This window comes from Podarcis gaigeae (genome assembly GCF_964106915.1).
Source record: "Podarcis gaigeae genome assembly, chromosome: 6".
NCBI classification, from domain to species: domain Eukaryota; kingdom Metazoa; phylum Chordata; class Lepidosauria; order Squamata; family Lacertidae; genus Podarcis; species Podarcis gaigeae.
Genome location: NC_139682.1, coordinates 69,772,486 through 69,789,141, shown reverse-complemented (window position 1 = coordinate 69,789,141; position 16,656 = coordinate 69,772,486). Strand labels below are relative to the sequence as shown.

Here is a 16,656-nt window from a genome sequence, read left to right as displayed (position 1 = left end):
TAGGGTAGGATTCACCTAAGTAACCCCATCAACTTAAGCCCGGGACAAAGACGTCTGCTTGGACAATGGGACTCCCCACCCACTTTCTCTCCTCCCTTGCAGTTGGCTCCGGAGGATGTCCAAAGAACACTGCACTAACAGTGTGCCTGGGGAGGGGAGAGGGGGCTCATTCCATCTGCAAGCTGAAGTTCAACATTGAATTCCATCCCATAGTATTTCTGAACTACAATGCATATTTTAGGAAATACTGGGATTTTTCAAAAGGGTGTGAATTGGTCAGCATGTTAACTGTCAAGTGAAATTAGAAATATACTTTCAGTAACATAATGCACCTACAGTCGGTAGAGCATGAGACTCTTAATCTCAGGGACGTGGATTCAGATGTCCCTTACTTTGCAATATTTTTGTTTTGTTCTGTATGAGGCAATCAATAATTTTGGGACCTTTTAATGAATCCACTTGTGTTTCTGTTAGTGGTAGGTAGAGGCTTTCTGTTTACTAGTGACCAGGTACTTATGGGTCACTTGTTTATGTGTGTGTTTTATGCCAGAGGAATTGTTTTTTTTTTCCCCCTGGCAAACAGAAAGTCCTCAGAAAACAATGATAGAAATGGAAGGTGAGAAGCTCTAGAGTAATACATTGGAAGGAACACTAGAAAATCATCTCTCATTGACAGACAGTGATGGAGGGGAAATGTGACGTTTCACTATAAACCAGTAGATGTCTCTCTTGCAGCATATTAGCAAACAGATTCTCCAACACTGATGTGCTTGCAAGGAGTAATTATGAAACCAGCCCAAATAGTTCTCTATTGAGCATGTATTTTCTGAACTAAGCAGCAAAGTATCACAGGAATTTGCAAAAAGGTTACCTAACACATCTAGGATATAAAAGATAGTGCCTGTATGCAGCTTTGCAAAGCAAATGCAATATTTCTTTCTTCCAAAAAATATGATGCTGCATCTTTTCTTCCTAGCAACAGGACTCAAATAATTATTAAGTCTGACAACTTTTTAGCTTGCAGCAATTTTGCCCTAAGTAAATCCAGAAAACCATTTGGCCAGTAATAATTTACAATGATGTGCATGTAACCACTTGGTATGTGCAGTTGTTGTTTTTAATAAGCTACCCACCCTTCCTGCAAGGAGTTCCCTGTTTCCTCCATCCCATTTTACAGTGGTACCTCGGGTTACTTATGCTTCAGGTTACATACGCTTCAGGTTACAGACTCTGCTAACCCAGAAATAGTGCTTCAGGTTAAGAACTTTGCTTCAGGATAAGAACAAAAATCGTGCTCCGACAGTGCGGCGGTAGCAGGAGGCACCAATAGCTAAAGTGCTGCTTCAGGTTAAGAACAGTTTCAGGTTAAGAACAGACCTCCGGAACAAATTAAGTACTTAACCTGAGGTACCACTGTATTCTCACATCAACTCAGTGAGGTAGGTTAAGCTAAGAGATAATGACAGACACAAGGTCATCTAATGAACTTCATGGATGACTGCAGATTTGAACCTGCGTTTCCTTAACATTTTTTCCAGTGCTCTGCACTATAGCACTCTACTATGTATGGTTCTGTTTGGGTCACCATTCCAAGGCAGAAAAAATTGCAGGTGCCTGGCTGGTATTTGGGTAGCAAAAAAAAAAAAAGGGAATATTATTTCACATGCAGAATGAGGTTCCAAAAACTGATGTTGACCCCTTAACATAACGCTGCCAAAAATATAAAATATCTCCAAGCCTTAGCTCGGGGTGGAGAACTGGAACCTGCCAGCATGCTAGATCCTTATGTTCCCCACCAGAGTGGGCCAATGTTGACAGGTGCGTAGGACTGCAAGCATGTCACTCACCCTGCATCATAATGTGATCAGGTAACTGACACCTGACACAGATCAAGGGAGGTAGTTGTAACCCCCAATCAGTTGACTGTCAATTAGATCAGCATCCTTTGAAGATGCATTTTCAACTGCAATCAGCTGATTGGCACTGGGAACAGGCTTTCAAAAAGGCTTACTTTAAATTTTCATCCCTTGAACTGATTGTCGGTTAGGGGAAACCGCTTTGAAGTCCCTGCAGAGGGGGAAATGCTTCTTTTAAAAACTGCATTCCCCCTGCCCTGAAAGCTTACAAAACACCTAGTGCAGTACGTCCAAAGCACCAAGTTCAGCTGATTGTCAGATGCTTGCAAGAACCTCTGGTGAGCCAGTTGGTAGTGCCTGCAAAGCCCCTTGCATCCAAGACCTGCCCCTTCAGCTGTAGTGCACGTTGCCATGGCTTGGTCAAAATGGCATTGTGGGACAAGTGTGAAGGCCTGATGGTCCTAGTTTGGCATGTGGGCCAGAGCCTCCCTTCCTCCCTGCCTTTTAGATTATATCACTCCCCAGCTGTATGGCATATAGACTAGGCAGATCAGATCAAGTTTTTGTCTAGAATTAAGGTACATTGGGTACATTGAGATTTCTTGCATACACTTTGAACCATTTTTGTTCCGCCTCTAACAAAAATAGATTTAGCTTGGCCACAAGCTGTAAACCAATATCATCATGGTCTCTGTTCATTTGGGTTTCTCCTCCAGTCAGCAGAATGCAGACAAAATACTATCAACAGCAGCCATTTAAAAACACACCCATTATGCTAACAGACCCATGTAGTGCAAATCAAGCAGTACAGGTGCAAAGCAATCAGGGGAAACAAAAACATGTAAAGTGTAGCTTTAAAATGCATTATTCAGTGGTTGTCAAGCCATGATGTCTTGCCACAATGATGGTTGAACTCATGTTTCAGAATCCATATTAAGCTCCAAGGCCCGACGTGTAAAATTCATGTTGATGTAGATACATGTTAACAATACAGTTTAGACCGACAGTTAGAATTGTGTACTCTGTCAAATGCTGCAATGCTATTTGTCTTCCATGTATTGAGAACAGTAATGTAGCTTTTCCATTCTGATCATAAAAATGAACTGAAAGAATGACAGCAGTTGCATGTCAGTAAACCATAAACATTGGCTTACCACACACAAGAAAATTTGTTCCTTTGAGCTTGTGCTGGGAGGAAGCAAACCATGATCCCTAGCTTAATGTTATGTCCGAACAAGGGGTTTGTGATGTTTTCCATGGTCAGTAAGCCAAGACCAAACTTTATTGGGTCATTGTTTGTTGAGAGTAATGGGAGCAAAGCAACCAGGGATTAGTGCTTCAGATGCAGGTGCATTGAAGCAGGGAACAGTTTGCTTGTGTGTAGTAAGCCAAGGTTTATGTTCAAATGTAGCCAGTATAGTAGACATTGTTTTCAATCAATGAAGAATCTTGAGAATTTTTAAATTGTTACATGTTTAGTCGCCTTGGAATTATCCTTCTTGTAAATTTTAAATCTGCTGCATCATGCTTGAGCAAGAGGGCCTTCTGGCGGTTCCCTCAATGCAAGAAGCGAAGTTACAGGGAACCAGGCAGAGGGCCTTTTCGGTAGTGGCGCCCTCCCTGTGAAACACCATCAGATCTCAAAGAAATAAACAACTATTGGACTTTCAGAAGACATCTGAAGACAATGAAGGCAGCCCTGTTTAGGGAAGCTTTTAATATTTGATTAATTATTGTATTTTAATATTTTGTTGGAAGCCACCCAGAGTGGCTGGCAAAACCCAGCCAGATGGGCAGGGTATAAGTAATAAATTATTAGTATTATTATTATTATGCACCTAGCAAGGTAGTTTTCCTGCTCTTGTGAGGCCTTTCTGGTAAGCCATTTGTGTACCATGAAAATGGACTTCAATCAGTTCTAGGTGAATTGTCTTGTTATACAAATTATAGGGATCAAAAAATAGTTGAGCTTGCAGTAAAGTTAGCACAACTTTCTTGCTTATATATCAAATCTCTACTGGGTTGTTACTGATGCTTAGCTACGCTTCAGGAAAACAGAGGCTTCTCTGGTGCCTTACGTGGTTTAGGACCTCAACTATGTCACACTGGCGCTTCAGTGGTCGGTGTGTCATAAAAGGCTCAGCATTCATGTACTTTAATGAGATTTCTAGGTGGGGGCGGGGGTTCACAGGAGACTATAATCACTTAATTAGTCTGGATCTGTGTTGTTTACAGAAGCTTATGAGACATATATAACACTGCAGGGACCTCATTTACTGAAAAGTGAATTAAGCCTGCCTGTACATGCATTAAGGTTCAGGAATGAATGCTGCTTCACCTTTGCAGACCTCCTCTACCCCCCCCCCCCAATTTTTACTGGTGCAGGACAAGCCATCTTGGAGGCTCTGTGAGAAAGGTGGGATATAAATTTCTTAAATAAGTTTAAGGTCTGTATTAAAGCAGCAGTTGGGTTGTTTGAAAATGCTATTGCATATCCCGGTTCTCATTTCCCCTCCTTAATGTCTAGTTCTGAACAGAATGAAGTAATGCACTTACGTATAATTATGTTTGGGTAGTAGCTATTGCCCTCCCATGCCTGTGGTTCCACCGTTCCTCTTAACATACCTCAGCGGTATTTTTTGCAGCCTTGTGGACAGACCCCCTCAAGGACTCATGATTAGACTGGCTAAAAAGCAGAAGCTTAGCATGTGGTGGCCCCTATCCAGTGGACAAACAAGTAACCACTAGTTAAAGAAGAATAAACCTTTTCATAATTACTTTGGCTTGATTTTGCCCCACTTGACATCCATGTCAATGCAACAAGTGGTTTATATAACTTGTTTCCAAAACCTTAGCCCATTTTTCTTTCTCATAACTTGCCTTTTGATTACTCTTACCTTTAAAAAAAAAAAGGAAAGAGCTACAGCTAAGCGTGTTATGTGATCTTGTGAATTCTAGTAAACTAATTCAGATTAAATTTCCTACATTCATGGCAGTGAGATTCTTCAGGGGTAAGGGAGAATGGGGCATTGGACATGAAAACAAATAGTCTCAGGAAATCCATTTTCAGCTGCCATTTATTCTGTAATCGAGTGGATCCCTTGTACAGCAAGGGTGGCTATCCTGTGGACCTCAAAATCCCATCATTGGACTGCAAATCCCATCCAGAATATGTTTTACAGCATACTCGATTTCTGCCTGGTCAGCTTCTAAAACATGGCATCTTCACGCTAGCGAAACTTGCATCTTGCTTACTGTGTAAATATTGCAAAGTGCTTTGCTCGTTACTATACTGATCAATCCAACAATATCTCAAGTGAATATTTAATTGTACATAGCAACAGATTTGTCTACTGTTTTGCTACTGTGCATGTTTCTGTAGCCAGTTGGACTCAGCTGAATGTTTTATCTGCCCAATAGTCAAAGTAACTTTGCTATGGCAACAGTGCATTGTTTCCAGTCACTGATATCAGAGCCTCTTAAACTTGATACTTGTATTTATATATATATAGCCTTGTATAATAAAAGAAGTATTATCACATCTTAAATATCAGGGAAGCAGCAGTTCATACATTTTAAGCTATACAGAATGTAAAGGCACCATTGTGCTTTGAATGATGCAGTAGTCATTAGTTCTGTTCAGTGTTGGGTTGAATTGACTTGTATAAACAACCCAAGGTGGAAGTGATTTTAAGAAGTTTGTTACCTGCATAAGTGATCATGTGAGCAATCCTTTCGTGATGATATTGATCTACCTTTTCCTACCACCTTGTTTATTTTGGACTCTCTGCCACATTGCTCAGGCAATTGCATTTGTGATTAATAGTTTACATAATGAAGTATTAATAGTCTGCGCTGGTTTTGTTTCAGGGAACAAAAGTTCTACTGGCACTTGAAGCTTCTATTTCCTCATAGTCATGCTAAATTCACAGAAAAAAGGTACCGAAATGTTTTTGTTAGCCTCTGCTTACCATGAAATGTAAACCGCTACCGTTGTATTGTATCACAGCTTGTTTTCCTTTTTGTTTCATAAAAATGATTATTGCAGCCTTCTTGGCTAAACAATAAACTGAATTCATAGCATAAAATTTAAATCTTGATTTTAAGATACTGTTTCTGTGGTTTGGTTTAAAACCTATTGTTTTAAAATGTCCATCTTTACTACTGAGAAGTGTAACTGATCTGTTATAAAACTGAATGTGTTCCATAGTTTTTAGTTTTAATTTATCCATTCACCATGCAGTCAAGGGCAGGTCTGATCATTATATTTTGCCGACCCTGTTGTAACACATAGATGTTTCTTGAATTATTACCATCCACTTTGTATCTTGCTTGGTGACTATCATTACTTAGTTAGGCACTCTCCCAGCTATAATTTCTTATCTAGAAAAGGCGGGAGAAAGCTTGTCTTCCCATAGAACAGATTGAAAGATGTGGAAGATTTCTTTAAAATTAAAGCACCAGCTCATCTCTGTATTATGGAAATGAGACATTTAGAACAGGAAAACCTTTCCTCAAAGGCCCTTGGTATTCTTGTACCAGTGTCAGAGAAGTCAGGTACTCTTTTCTTCTTGAATGTGCTCTTGTGCTATAGCCTTCCACAGCTCTGACACTGGGGCTTATATAACTAGTTTCACACATGTTAACCTGATTATTCTTGCCAGTATTAAGCTTCATGATTGATACACTTTTGTCTTTTTGTGTAAAGGGTCGCAGATGATAAGCCATTGTATGACATTCTAAAGCGGTATGTTGATCCTCAAGATTCTGATCCTGTCATTCATCAAAGGTACATGCTTCTAAATATTTAGCCTCCTAATGTTCTGTTGAGATACAAATCAGTCATTAAAGCATATTGGGCAGTCTTGTGATGCATCGTGGCTTACACCCAACAAGCACATTACTTGGTCTGGTTTGTTTTGAATGAAACAGATTTCTTGTTACGTGGCAAGGTTTATCTAATGTTACGCCTTTCATTTCAGATTAAAAACCTATGCAATGTCCCCTCAGTCAGACATACAAATTTTAATGAAAGTGGAAAACAGACCACAAAACTCCATCAGGTAAGAGATTTTTGTTTTACAAAGCAGCAAACTCTGTATCTCCATATACCTTTTGAGTAGTAAGGCAGCTATAAAATGGCCAGCTTAGAAGAATGTGAAGCGAAATGTTGTCCCTTAGGTCCAAAACGCAATACATGCATGGAAGAACGCAGTTACTTTCTTTTCACTTGTGGTACTTAACGGACGCAAGTGGCGCTGTGGGTTAAACCACAGAGCCTAGGGCTTGCTGATCAGAAGGTTGGCGGTTCGAATCTCCGTGACAGGGTGAGCTCCTGTTGTTCGGTCCCAGCTCCTGCCAACCTAGCAGTTCGAAAACACATCAAATTGCAAGTAGATAAATAGATACCGCTCTGGCGGGAAGGTAAATGGCCTTTCCGTGCGCTGCTCTGGTTCGCCAGAAGCGGCTTAGTCATGCTGGCCACATGACCCGGAAGCTGTACGCTGGCTCCCTCGGCCAATAAAGCGAGATGAACGCCACAACCCCAGAGTCAGCCACGACTGGACCTAATGGTCAGGGGTCCCTTTACCTTTACTTTAGGGAAGAGCTGCTGCTCAGTGATGCAGCACATGTTTTGTGTGTGAAAGAGCCCACATTCATTCCCTAGCATCTCCAGGTAGGACTGGGGGTAAGACCACTGTCTGAACCCCTGGAGAGCCACTGTGGTAGATGTAGACCGAGAATGGGGAATCTGCGCCACAATCCTGTATCACCCACTACAGCACCAGCCCACTCAGTGGCTTTTAGTCCTTTTCAGTCCTAGCAGGTTTCCATTCCTACCTTTCTTTCTTGCTCTGGGTTTGCTGACAAAGAGAAATCCACAGATCTACACGCTTAACAGCATCCGCAGAGGAAGTCCATAAATAGACTCGCCTACCTCAGAAACAACAGATGCAGCACGGGAGCTGAACTAATTAAGTCCCAGGCAAAAGAGAGGGTGGAATGTGAAAAGGAGAAGAAAGACGGGATTGTAAATTGCTCAGAGGTTAGGAAATGGTTATGTAGTGTTGCCCTTACTTTAGAGTCAGTTCCATTGAAAGCATTAGGATCTGCTTCTGCGTAATCATGACTGGCTCCAGTTCTGTGAGGGTATCTGAATTGTGTGTTACCCAGAATTCCAAAAATATAATATCTGAAACGCCAATAATGCAATCATATTGTACAAATCAGATATAGGTGTTCAGGGTGATAACAGCTAGGTATCAGTAAAGAAATACTATGGCATAAAAAAATGACAACAGGCTTGCTAAATATTCTAAATTCTAGACTCTGAGTAGGATGCAAAAGCCAATGATCAAAATCTGGATAAATCTCTAAAACAAATTTGCCATCTGGTAACGCAGTAGGTGTTTTTTTTGTTTTTTTCTGTTGTTTTGGGGGGCAGTCAGTTCAAAGTGAGGCTTAGCTGATGCATACTCAATGGTTTTTTTTGCAGTTCATTGCGTTCCTTTTAGAAATATCTATTTGTCCTCTTCAGAATAAATTAATAACTTTGTCTAGTGCTTTATGTTTGGGATGCCTTCAGAATGACTTCATGCAGTAGGGGATATTGCTTTTTCCAGTAAAGGAAGGAAAGAAACTGCTGCCAAATTATACAATCTAGTTAGGGAAGTTCACCTTCTCCTTTTCCCAGGAGAGTGGTCAGACAAGTCTTTGTAACCAAAGAAGTTGATATTAATTAACAAAATGAGTGTTTGAGATACTTAATTAATTACTTTTAATTCAAAGTATAAAACTACCTTGGTGATAATTCATGAATGACTGGTATGACTTTCTAACACTTGACTGTGACAAAGTTTTATTGCAGGACAACTTTTCTCTCGAGCTATTTCTCATAGAAAGCCAGCATTACCTGGTTTCAAATGCTCAGTTAGGTGTGTCTCGAGGGTACAGTTAAGCCTGGTTAATATCAGTGCAGAGGTTAAACCATGTGGCCTGTGCTAGATCTTTAAACCAGTGTTTCCCAACCTTGTGCCTCCAGATGTTTTTGGCCTACAACTCCCATCATCCCTGACCACTGGTCTTGCTAGCTAGGGATGATGGGAGTTGTAGGCCAAAAACATCTGGAGGCACAAGGTTGGGAAACACTGCTTTAAACAGTTGACTAGCATGACACCTGCGCTAGCCATTAATGATATATATTTTTTCTTTTGTGAAGAGTCTCTGCTTTATGTTCTTAGGACCTAAACACTGTTCTAGGGTTTTGCTCCTTGCATGGTGGGGACTCCATCAATTGACTGCTGGTCTAGTGCTGTAATTCTGTGGATCCCATTGTAGTAGACTCCAGCCTGAAAACTAGTATTGGAGCATATGGGAATTCAGTGGGTGTAACTTCACTGGTAGAAGGCATACATCAGCAGAATAGGGAAGGAAGCAATTTTCAGCCATTCATCTTCTCTTCTGCAGCCTTCCTCAGGACGATTCCCTAACCCTTCAGTGCAGAGGCTCCATGGAGGAAGAGGTTGCTGAAAAGTGTCTCTTTGTCCATTCTGCTGATAGATGTCTTTCAGCAGCAGAGCAACACCCATTAAATTCCACCTTACATATTTTTCTTTTGCTACAGAATCTACTTCGATGGTTGCATATCGAAAGCACTAATTTGCCTGGATCACACATAATGCTAAACCATGTTTTTAGCACTGTTTTAGCAGGCTTGAACAAGTCTGGCCCAAGTGAAGCTGTGGGCTTATGCATATCCTCCTCCTGCTCCTATTGCACTGAATTTAATTTTTATGAATCTGGTCCTAACATTATACAGTGGTACCTCGGTTTAAGAACAGTCCTGTTTACGAACGATTCAGTTTACGAACTCCACAAAATCCGAAGTAGTGTCCCAGTTTGCGAACTTTACCTCGATCTAAGAATGGAAGGCCTCATTAGGGAAAGTGCACCTCGGTTTAAGAACAGTTTCGGTTGAAGAACAGACTTCCGGAACGGATTAAGTTCGTAAACTGAGGTACCACTGTATTTGACCCAAGGTTTCATAACCCATGTCTGATGTTGACTTGTTACAAAATATACTAGAATTTGTTTTAAACTTGGATCCCAGGCTTAAATGTAATGCTAATACATTAAAACTGAAACTGAACAAAGCATCAGTCAGCCTCTCAGCTGCAGGGGAGCAGCAAGTGCAATGCTTCATTTGGGCCTATTGAGGCATATGGTGCTAAAGCAATAATCCATGGTTTATGCGTGAACCAGGCCATTGTGTACCAATCACGATATCTCAAGATGACCTTACTTTCTTTAAAGCTAGTGGTAGAACAGATGTATTTGGCGACTTGTTTCAAGCATAGTGTGGCAAAGAGACAGACTGCAAGTGAGTCTTGTAAGACTTTTTTGTGCTTAATGCTCTCTCTGTTTGAAGTCTTTGTTCTTCGTTGAGGTAGTATAGTCCTTCTCCTTACGGGAAATCTGCAATAAAACGTCAGTCTTAAGTTTTACTTTCAGAACGGATGCTTATTTCAGCTGTGTGATATCCGTTTTTGTGCCAAAATAGACACTTCCTAGTTCAGTTTAAGGATATGTAAAGATGATGGTTACCTTTTGGGTTTCAGTGCCTTAAGTTCTATCAGTGCTATTTTCCTATATATAACTTAAAAGTTGCTAACTATTTTTATGACATTGGTGGGGATCTTCCAGACTGTGGGCCAAATTTAGGCCCATAAGGCCACGGAGATAGGCCTGTCAGGATGTTTTGGGTGAGCCACGCCCACATTTCCCAGGCTTGGTGTCATAAGAAGTTAGGCATGGGAAAGTTAAAGCCATGGCCCCAAACCTGAAGCGGCTGCTGTAAAGGAGAAAGAATTGGGTACACTGAACACTTCCAGTTCCTTTGCAGCTGCAGAAAGCAGGGATGGAAAGCAAGTATTTTAAGGATTGCAACTTGCTACCATTCATTTTAGCACTTGCATGGAATATAAACCCAGTAGCTGCAATCAAGTGGGCAGTCCTCAACAACAAAAAATTGCTTTTAAAAATGTAACCATGATCTGTTGAACTTCATCCAAGCATAACAGCTTAGTTTATAGCTGTGGCTTAGAAAACTTGTGGTCTATGAGGAGAGTTCTTGAGAAGCTTTCTACCTCCTGTTCCCTCACCACTGTTCCAAGGGAAAGTAAACTTTTGGTGAAACAAATTACTCTTTAAGTACGTCATTTTGTGTGATCTTGACAAAGCTTTGCATACCTAAAAGTCAAAAAGGGTTTAAGAGTCATTGCTGTAAAATCTGCTTTTGTTTCTCATGTTATGTCGGTTTCCTGTGGGTATTTACATTCTGCTGAAAAATAAGCTGGCTTTGTCTCATATGCTTAGTAAGAAAACTCCTGCTTACATTAAATACACTTTGAAATAACCATGAATACAGTGGTACCTCGGGTTAAGAACTTAATTCGTTCTGGAGGTCTGTTCTTAACCTGAAACTGTTCTTAACCTGAGACACCACTTTAGCTAATGGGGCCTCCCGCTGCTGCTGTGCCGCCACTGCACGATTTCTGTTCTCATCCTGAAGCAAAGTTCTTAACCCAAGGTACTGTTTCTGGGTTAGCGGAGTCTGTAACTCGAAGCATATGTTACCCAAGGTACCACTGTAGTATGTTAGCAAGGGTGGCTTGTGTCATTGTATCAAAAATCTGCGAATTGGCTAGTAAATCAACACTGGCTCTGTTCTAGGCCTAGTTGCATATTTAAGAAGTATCTACCTGTGACTAATAGGGGTGCCTTTTTGTATGCCCATGCACTCCATCAAAAGCGAATGGATGCAAATAGGCAACACTTACCTTCAGATATAAATCGGATTTGCCTCTGAAGTTCCTGATCCAACAGATAATCTGTGTGTGGACATCTCCTTCTGTGGCTGCAGCTCAGTGCCATTCAGAGCATCTGCTATTCATTCAGAAAGTCCCAGGTTCAATCACGTTCTACTAGTGCCCAGATTGGGGGCACGGGAAGAGGAGAGGGTGTGAGGACTCCTTGTCCTATTAAGTCCTATTAAGGACTCCTTGTGCTGGTGTTGATAGTGCAGCAATTTAGTTGCCATTATGATGATGATGATGATGATGATGATGATGATGATCATCATCATCATCATCATCATTGCTTTATTAATCACCTTCCAAAACAAACATCCCAGTTTAATTTGCCCCTTATGGACTAGAAATGAATCAAAAAGTTTGCCAAGTTATTTCTTGTAGTATAGAAGCAGTCAATTAGGGAGCAGTCAAAATGTTGCTAAATGCAATAGATCCTCAAATAAATATGGGGGACCTTAATATCAAAACGTGTCCCACGTTGAATGTTCGCATTCCAACATTGTAATGTTTTCATTAGTTCACTGATTATCTCCATTTACTTGTGATTCAGTCTGCCAGACCACCTTAAAGGAATTAGCCTGTGTCTAGTCAGTTCTTAGGGACGCAGGTGGCGCTGTGGGTTAAAGCCTCAGCGCCTAGGACTTGCCGATCAAAAGGTCGGCGGTTCGAATCCCTGCGGCAGGGTGCGCTCCCGCTGCTCGGTCCCAGCGCCTGCCAACCTAGCAGTTCGAAAACACCTCCGGGTGCAAGTAGATAAATAGGGACCGCTTACCAGCGGGAAGGTAAACGGCGTTTCCGTGTGCGGCTCTGGCTCGCCAGAGCAGCGATGTCACGCTGGCCACGTGACCCGGAAGTGTCTCCGGACAGCGCTGGCCCCTGGCCTCTTGAGTGAGATGGGCGCACAACCCCAGAGTCTGTCAAGACTGGCCCGTACGGGCAGGGGTACCTTTACCTTTACTTAGTCAGTTCTTATCTCAGGTTAACAGCTCCAGAATTTTCAAAAGTATAAAGAAAAATGCTGTATATCTGAAGACTTGCACAGAGCAAACAGTGCGTTTATAGGGTGTTGATAGTGCCTTAACTCAAGGGTCTATTCTGTAACCATCTTGTTGAAATCACCTTAACCGTTGTGACCTGTAACTGTTTTGTAAAAGTTCATACAACCCACAGACATTCTAGAAACTTTAGAATGGAGCAATACATATGTCATAGTATACGGATGTAGCTGAATATGAGCTGGTGTTTTGAGGTGAAAAGGGGATAAAGGCATAGCTGGGAATAGTATTCTTAGGATTGTTTCTTTCACTGGTTTTGAGATGGGAATCTTACATGTTGCTGTCGAAAAGAATCCCCAGAATGATTTTCCATTTTATGTTGCCAAAAGGGAATCCCTCTGTTTATCTCTTTCCGACAGTAATGAACTAGAACTGTTCCTCTGACCTTGTCAGGAGAGGTTTGACCTTCCTTCCTTGGCAGAGAAGAGGGAACATGTTTGTTTTGCAAGGGTTAGTGAATTTTTGGCAGGCAGCAAATACAACCTTTGTAAGAATGTGAAGACCTGTGATGGGAATGTTAAAAGTACGGAGATTAAGATACTTGTGTTTTATAACTCAGTGCGTGTTAATTGGGAGAATAACCTCAACTTTCTCTTATTCATGGAAGAAAACATGTCAAGTAAAATGAATACAGTACATAGAAGTAACTATTCCTTTTTGTAAAGTTTCATTCTCTCCACAGTAGATTAAAGAGTCCGTGTTTCTGTTCCCAATGGCCTTGTCCAGAACCACAAATGACTACATAGAGTTATGTAATGCTTGTTGCATCAGCTATTTATTTCCACTAGGTTTTGTCATAACTGTAGTTAGGCAAGAAGACCACTATTGTGTGTCTGTGTGTGTACACACATAAGTGCGTGCGCACACACAGGACCTTATTTTGGGGGGTTTGGAGGACACAGTGGTGGGTCAAGTGGAGATTATATGGCATTTGCAGATCTGAAATCCATGACCTGGATCCAAATCTCATGGGAGGCTCATTGTTGCTCAGAACTGGCCAGCTGCAGAAACCAACAAGGGTCAGCCAGTGTGCAGATAGAACTCTATATGATTGCACCATCAGTATTGTGATGGGATAATGAGCTGCTTGTGCGTAAAGCTTGATCCCTCCGGGTTTTGGCTAGCCAGCCAACCTCTGTCTCTAACGGAGCCCCCAAAGCATGGCTCCGTCAGTCGCTGGTAGAATCCGACAGTGGGCGTCTACGGAATCTATTCCAACATAAAAGTTCCTTGACGGAAACGCGTCGTCTGGATTCTCGGCGTGACAGTTTCCGGCGAGGAGTGGGGGTGCTTATGGGAGGATCTGAAACTCCTCCGCTGTTACTGCTGGAAGAGTCCCTGAGCCATGCCTCCATCTCTCTCTCCTTAAGACTTCCCGATTTCCCCCTACTGGTGCCTTCCTCCGCTGCTGACTCTCTCCTGCCTTCTGAGAGCCTCTCCACCTCCTGTCTTTCCGATGGCAGTTCCCTGACAAGTATCTTTGACTGCCCCTGAATCTACTCATTGATCTTCACATACCCCTAAAAAAGAGACAATGTGATTCTAGACCAGTGGTTCCCAACTTTTTTGGGCCATGCCCCACCTAAGCATCTCTAAAATCCTGATACCCCACCCCACCCCAGTGACATATAATTCTTATTATTCAAAATGTGAACTCCTATTCACGTGGAGGAAGCCTAAAAGGCCATTCACTGTTAATAACTCATTCTCAAATTGCCCCCCTTAAATATCAAATTGCCCCCCTGTGGGGCGTGTGCCCCATGTTGGGAAACATGGTTCTAGACTATCATTGACTATGGTATAGTGCTCAGTCAATCAATATAGCTTTCGCATTCAAGGTTTTTCTATGTCTTTCAGCTATTGGCCAGATGATCCCATTGGGATATTTTGCAGGAGGCATCCCATACTGGTGTGATTTAGTTTGGGCAAAATTGTACATTATGTAGCACAGCAGAATCTATTTGTTCACATCACAGAAATGTCCCACTTATATCAAGATCATGGACTGGCCAGTATCAATAATATACATCTGATGTTGGACCTGATGGAATGAATCTGCATGGGAATTGGTATAAGTAACAAGGACAACTCTTCAACAATAAGCTGTGCTTAATCAATACTTATTTTTGTTTATATATGTGGGATTTGTACTATGTGCCTTCAGGGCCACATTCACATTTCCAGGGCAGCTTACAATTTCATAATATGAACCCAGAAGTGGTGTGGACTCTGTTTAAAAGACATCATTGTGTAAGCAGGTTGAGAATTTGTATGCTGTGGTTTGAAACGGTGCCCTAGTTTGCTCTGTAACAAGCTTCATAGAAATCTCTGGACAAAATTGTAAGTCAGAGCTTTCCATGCTATATTGTGACATGTTCGTGTGTCGGCTGCAGTGTGTAGGTGTGTTGCGTGAACGATCCCCACACTCCTCCCGGGGCTGGAAAGGGGTTACTTTAACCTCCGGTTTGATAGAAACTGAATTACTGTGTCACGAAATGATGCATGTCTAAAAAGTGTGTCACCAACATGAAAAGTTTGGAAAGCTCTGTTCTAAGGTATAAGAGGAAAAAAACTGCTGGGACTGCACTGTTTGTAGCAAAACAGTTACTAGGTATTTCATAGATGGAACATCTTTGCCCAAATCAAAATTTAATAATTTTGACCTATTTCCCCAGAGTCCTGCTTAGGAAATTGGCAGATACAGTGGTACCTCAGGTTAAGTACTTAATTCGTTCCGGAGGTCCATACTTAACCTGAATCTGTTCTTAATCTGAAGCACCACTTTAGCTAATGGGGCCTCCTGCTGCTGCTGCGCCGCCGGAGCACAATTTCTGTTCTCATCCTGAAGCAAAGTTCTTAACCTGAAGCACTATTTCTGGGTTAGCGGAGTCTGTAACCTGAAGCGTATGTAACCTGAATCATATGTAACCTGAGGTACCACTATATAGGGTTTGTGGCAAATACTTTTGGTTAAGTCTCAATTTGGTGGAGACTTCCATTGACAGGCAGCCCTACTGCTCCCAATCAATTTGCCATCAGTAGTGATGTTTAGCTGCCAGAGGTTAAGCTCCTGAGTGTATGCTTCAAGCATTTTTTGGTTGATATAAATCCAGATAACATTTGTGGCACATGTATCATCTTTCCTACACGTAAATTACCAGTGCATAGCAAAACAATTATGTGAAAGTTTTGCATGTATCTTTTGCCATGGTAATTCGTTTGTACAACTTGCATCTTCATCAGCATGTAACACCATTATACAGCAACAAGATATGTTTTGAACTTCCATTTGAAAACTAAAGTTCTCATTTGGTGTAGGAGAGATGATTTAACATGATGATTCTGTATGTGCTACGCGGTTCCCGCTTCATAGTTAAGTTCTGCGTTTGTACTCTTTGAACATCTGTGTATTAAATTAGATCTCTCTTAGCTACAAAATTACCAGATATTTATGAATTTCATTTATGTTTAAGTTAATATCTTAAATTCCCTCAATGTTGGTGTTTTGTAACTAGACCAGGAATCACCAACTTTTTTTTGGACATTTTGAGTTCTGGAGGCTGTGGTAACTTTAACCACCTATCTTTTCCCCTTTTAAGTTCTAGACTACCTTTTCAAGCCTTTTCCTTTGGATCATTGCACTATGGAGCGTCACTGAACAGTGTTACACTTGGAAACTGTTGGGGGGGGGGTGTGCGCTTGTTTTCGGGGATTCCCTAACTACCTTTCATATTTCCTCCTATTGTGCCTCACTTGTTGCATATTTTCCTACCATCTGCTTTCCTGAGATTTGACTGCCATTGTGCTGCTGCCTTCTGTAAACTTACAGAGACGCAATGCGGCTGCACTTACAGGACAAACACTGATTGTTGC

The 16,656-nt window shown here is 41.5% G+C and overlaps 1 protein-coding gene across 1 annotated transcript in view; it reads left to right on the top strand.

Moving 5' to 3' along the window:
• Nucleotides 1–16,656, top strand: part of ZNHIT6 (zinc finger HIT-type containing 6) — a 40,724-nt gene that overhangs the window by 8,182 nt on the left and 15,886 nt on the right. The window contains exons 6-8 of the mRNA XM_083743572.1: nt 5,727–5,795; nt 6,565–6,645; nt 6,839–6,919. Of these exons, the coding sequence (XP_083599698.1) occupies nt 5,727–5,795; nt 6,565–6,645; nt 6,839–6,919 (231 nt within the window). The remainder of the gene's footprint in view (nt 1–5,726; nt 5,796–6,564; nt 6,646–6,838; nt 6,920–16,656) is intronic.